The 5850-nt window shown below is 34.9% G+C and overlaps 1 protein-coding gene across 1 annotated transcript in view; it reads left to right on the forward strand.

Moving 5' to 3' along the window:
- LOC123661793 (homeobox protein TGIF1-like) overlaps window positions 1-541 on the forward strand; it is a 12580-nt gene extending 12039 nt beyond the window's left edge. Inside the window, exon 5 of the mRNA XM_045596733.1 lies at window positions 483-541. Coding sequence (XP_045452689.1) covers window positions 483-541 — 59 coding nt within the window. The remainder of the gene's footprint in view (window positions 1-482) is intronic.
- The last annotated feature ends 5309 nt before the right edge of the window (window positions 542-5850 follow it).

Below are 5850 nucleotides of genomic sequence, written 5' to 3' on the forward strand. Positions count from 1 at the left end.
CTCAATCCCCTTTATGACACTCCTTTTGCCTCATATTTTCTCCAAATATTATTCTGAATCTTCCTATTGATATAGTTCCCCCTTTAGCCAACTCAATACAATTGTCAATAATCAATTTAGGAACTGGCTTCTTACTTACACTGACGCATCAAAACTATCAGACATTGGATGTCTCGGAGTAGCAGTCTGGATTCCGAGAGTTAATGTTATATTAAATTTTAAATTACCACCAGTGGCTTCCGTTTTTACTGGAGAAGTTTTGGCCATTTTCGAAGCACTAAGATTTATTGAATCACATCATCTTAATAAATCTATTATCTTTTCAGATTCTAGAAGCTTCTTGGAAGCCATCCAGTTTAACCAATTTAGGTCCAAATCCAAATTTTCTCTTATTTTCAAAATTAAATAATTTTTTTTTGCTTGTCATTCTAAGAATATTTAGGTTGCTATTGCTTGGATACCAAGCCATTATGGCATTACAGGAAATGAAAGTGTAGATTCCCTTGCTAAGGCGGCTACTGTGTCCGGAGGTCTTAGCTAATTTAGTGTTCACTGTCAGGACCTCATGCTACTAGCCAAGGCTCACTTAACATCAGAATGGAATAAGCTTTGGCTCCATTCTAGCAGAAACAAGGGCAAGCATTATGCAGATATACAGCGATTAGTACCTGACAAACCTTGGTTTTTCAAATATAGAAAAGCAAACAAACCAGTTTGTTCCACAATATGTCATCTCAAACTCGGCCGTTCTTGTACTCCTGTTTTCCTGTCTAAAATTAGAATGAAAGACAGTTCACTTTGTGAGTGTGGACTGGATTAAGGCTCTCCTGATCATATTTTCTTTACCTGTCCAAGGAATCTGTCCTACCTTTACGATTATCTCCCCTCTGATATACCGCACCCTATCGACCTTAAATCTGTTCTGTCATATGAACATACTCCATTTGTAGATATTTTATGTTCATTTATCTCAATAAATAACATTAGGCTGTAAAATTGTTTGTCTTATACTAACCCATATATGTTTGTATATATTTGTTTGTGTCTTGTTTTAGGTGGATCAACAGATTTTAAATTATTCTCTTTCTTTGACATAAATTTGTAATCTCACAAAACCAGCATATTTAGTAGACAATTTCAAAATAACAGAAAAAATTCAATTACTCGGATGTTGGCAAATCCTAGAGAAAGCTAGAATTTAAAAGAAGAAGAAGAAGAAGATCAAAGATCACTCAAAAAGTTGTAATCAGATCGCGATGAAATTTAAATGTGACCACGTGATAAATATCAGCTTTCGATTAAATTAAAAATCATCTAAATTGGTACATCCAATAAAAAGTTATGTGGTATAATACAACGTAGGTTGATGAAAGTGATGATAGTCAAGTAAAAACGCATTATTAGATATAACTCAAAAAGTAGTCGTTAGATCTGAAATAAATTTAAATTGGACCAAATGACACGCACCACCTTTCGATATTTATTTTTTTACGGAAATCGGTCCACCCAGTTAAAGTTCTGAAGTAACATATACATTAAAAAAAATACAATCGAACTGACAACCTCGTCCTTTTTTGGAAGTCGGTTAATAAGAATTAAAAGCAATCTATATCTGTTTCTTTGGGGCTGGCCCTAGAGGGTACAATAGGGAATTTACATTTTTGTTACAATTGGGTACAACATTAATAACAAATCTGATAAACAATACATAATGTGTTTGACTACTAATTGTGTTCCTTCAAATGAGGTGTAATAGTTCATATTCCACGTGAAAAAAAAATACCTAGCCCATTTTTTAATTTCACTGTTTAAATAGATGATGTACTTTGATAGACTCATCATAAGCACGTAAACATGGCCACAATGTACAGTAAAAACATTCTACGAGATAAAGAATTCTTTCTATATGCGGTTCTCTGGTAGTATACAGTAGTTAATATTAATATTTCACTTTGTCTACTTTTAGGGCTGAAAAAAATAGTACTGGACGGTTATGTAGAAGTACCTTGCCAGAGTAGCTCGTATATTAATTAATAATATTAATTATGTGGAACGTGAACACACACTACAGAACCCCCATTTGAATAATTGCAGCTAGGACGAGGAATAATTACTGACTTAAGAGAAAAATATAATTTTCATCATGTTTAAGAATTATTTTATTTTATCAGATCCTTCTCCTACATCGGGAAACAGAAGCTGAATCAAAATAAAAATTTCATGTTATTGTTTAACGATGTAAATTAGTTAATGTTATTGACAGTTTAAGTTAAGTGGTACCAATATCAACAATTTATCTATAAATATTTTTAAAATTATTTTTCTGTACAAAATATGCATTTATATAAAAGAATAAACAATAGCATGCTATTGTGAACATCTATTTATATAATAATATTCGAACGTTTCAGGAAACACATTAATGTTATTGTAATAACAAGATTAGAATAAGGAAAAAAAAAATATAATAACATTATTTAGCTGTTAAAGTTGCGAACTGAACATGCCACGATGACAATACGTGCGCCTTTCTGGTTGGAGCCAAGTGTCCAAAACCACAACATATAATATCGTATTTCGTATAAGATGAATTGATTTACTCACCTTTTGTTCCTTTAAATATTTTACAGAGCGTAAAGACCCAAAAAATATGGGTAAAATAGCCATTATCACTAAACTTAAATACGCGATTGCGACTCCTTCGATACTTGATGGAGGTTTATCAGTCACATTTTGTACTGCTTCTTTCAAACTTTCCTCTATGTTTACAGGGATTTCTGTTACGGACTCTGCCATGATTAATTAATACGTTGGAAAATATGGTGTGATTATCTCCTCCGTAGTTCAATAAGATTTGACAAGAAATTGACAAGTGTACAGTTACTATTAGCAAGTTGGCAGGACTTAAAATGAATTGATTGATCGTCGATCAGTGCAGACTTGGCAATGCTACCAATTTCCATTATAAAATGCCGGTAAATATCGTTTATTTTTTTTGCTATACCACTTATACCGTTAAATTTTTGTTAGTAATTAAGTAACAGAAACGTTTGATAACGTTGTTTTACTGAGAAATAGATTTATAACAACACCAATAACTTTAACTCTGACGTCACTAAATAACGATATCTTCACACCTCTTAATACCTCTTCGATGTTGCCACTCCGTGCAAAAATGGTTCAATTCAACGCGCGGGAATCCGCACACTGCGTTACGCCACACGAGAGATTGACAAGAGTGGCAACAGCGCATTATTTTAGCATTATGAGATCGAATGAACATATATAAAAATAGGAACGACTTTTAATGTACTTATTAAGCAGTTTCGCTTGGGTCTGTAATATCCACCACATGTAGGAGAAAGACCAGAGCTGAATCCAACACGCTGCTCTAATACTGGTTAGTGGATATATTCCCTACTATGAGTAACGACCGGGACCGACGTCATAACGTCCTTTCCGAGGCACAATGGGGAGACCTACAAGGATTGCACAAACACCGACACCTCGGCAAACATTTGTATAGCCAATACAAATATTTGTTATATGCGGGGATCGAAACCGCAACCGCCAGCGCAACAGCCAGTTACGCCGTTTACATACCCTTAATTTAAACATCAATACTACATCTAGTCATCTCTATACTTTCGTGACTAGTTCAATAGTCATTTTATCATGTTTTTTTTTTTTTTTTTTTTTTTTTTATTGTAAAATAATGCATACTCAATTATCATTTAAATTATCAGCACAATTCGTTTTTAAATTATTACGTAAAAAATATGACTAATGCGTCCCATATAGGCTGCAAGTCCTCCCTTGTGGACTTTTTTTTTTCTGAAAGAACTATATATTTTTTTACTAAGTATGAGTTCTGATATTTTTATTTTTTCTTAAAAACTAAAAAGTATTAATTGAGTCAAAAAAAAAACGTTTTACATGATTTAATAAGTAAGACAGTGTGACCCTATGGAAAAAATCTTATAAAACATGGACAAATGCAGACCAAATTCTCATACAGAGTTAAGAGAGTCTATGAGATCTGATAGATTCTTATAACTCGGTATGAGAATTTGGTTTGCATTTGTCCATGTTTTATGAGATTTTTTCCATAGGGGAGTATCATCAACCAGTATTTGGAAGATTTGGGACGTTTCTTTGACCTCAATATTATTGCATGATTATGAAAACAACCGGGTTCAACAGAACTTGACGTACTCTCGGAGTCACGATAGAGTGAGCATATATAATAGGAGCGAACCTTGACTTAGTATTTTCAAAGGAAGTTAATTATTAATTTACATTGTAAATACTACTTGAGAAATTTCTTATTCAGGATATTATATTTAGAAAAAAAGCTACCGAGTTATTTCTATAGTTTTTTTATTTATTTTACACATCACTTCACTCACTTCAGCCTATGGCAGTCCACTGCTGGACATAGGCCTCCCCAAGTTCGCGACAGACATCCCAGTTTTCCGCAATCCTCATCCAGCCTACACTGGCAATCTTACGTAGCTCGTCGGTCCAACGGGCTGGAGGACGTCCCACACTGCGTTTGCCAAGACGCGGTCTCCACTCCAGGACCCGTCTACTTCACGGCCATCGGTCCTGCGACACAAATGACCAGCCCACTGCCACTTCAACTTGCTAATTCTGTGGGCTATGTCAGTTACTTTCGTTCTCTCACGGATAGTCTCATTTCTAATCCTATCTTTGACTTCACCGGGGAGTCCCCGCACATCGTTGATTGTTTCATTTCGCGCGGCAAGCTAGGCTGAGTGCCTAGTGCGAGTTTTGTTTAATTCGCCTTACAGAAACGCGCTTATACGTGATGATTATTTTGTATGGGAATTTAAGCAGTGCAATCTAAACAATAAAGAATAGAATACGATACAGTCGATACAGAGTCATCTAATGGCAAACGCAAGAACTAGGTTGCGCTGTTTAAATTCCGAATTTCCCATACAAGATGAAATTAAAATTTATGCCCTTTTTTGCGAGGCGGATTAAACAAAACTCGCACTCAGCACTGTGAGTGCTTAGTGCTAGTTTTATTCACAGAAACATGACAGAAACGCGTTTATACGTGAAGATTATTTTGTATGGGAATTTAAACACTGTAGCCTAGACGATAAAGAATAGTATACAATACAATCGATACAGAGTCACCTTGCGGCAAACGCGAGAACTAGGTTGAAATCCCGAATTTCCCATACAAAATGAACTTAAAATTTACGCATGTTATTGCGAGACGGATTAAACAAAACTTGCACTAGGCACTCTGTTGCCAGCTCACCCACTCCCTCGACCACCGACCAATTCGAGTAACAAGTCAGTGTTTGTTATACGCAAGCTTTTTAAAATTTCAAAATTTATTGTTTAAATGGAGTACTCTCAAGCGCATTTAATTTTAATGTTTTGTCTCGGTCTAGTTAAAATATGTAGGGTAGATGCAATGATGCTAGATTAGTGCATGTGGAGACATGATTTCAGCGCGCCCCTCCTGATCGTCGCGTCCTAGGCTGCAGCCTAATTAGCCTAAGGGTTAATCAGACCCTGCTGTCCGTTTGTAATTTTGTACAGAGTAACAATGTTGTACAAGTATCGATAAATATATCATTAATCAGTGACATAAAAGGTAATGTTATCAGTATCGTTAAAATTTTGTTTAACGTTATTAAAAAACGTTTCCGTTACCGAATTACCGTTAACATTTTTAACGGTAAAAAAGGTCTCAGTTGAAATAACCGCTATTTTCCGGTATTTCATTATGGTTGTTGGTACGTTATAAGCCCTAAATGACAAGTACCTATGTCGATTTTTTTTTACAAATATTAAACTTGTATTAAA

Source organism: Melitaea cinxia, chromosome 17 (genome assembly GCF_905220565.1).
Source record: "Melitaea cinxia chromosome 17, ilMelCinx1.1, whole genome shotgun sequence".
In the NCBI taxonomy this organism is placed as follows: domain Eukaryota; kingdom Metazoa; phylum Arthropoda; class Insecta; order Lepidoptera; family Nymphalidae; genus Melitaea; species Melitaea cinxia.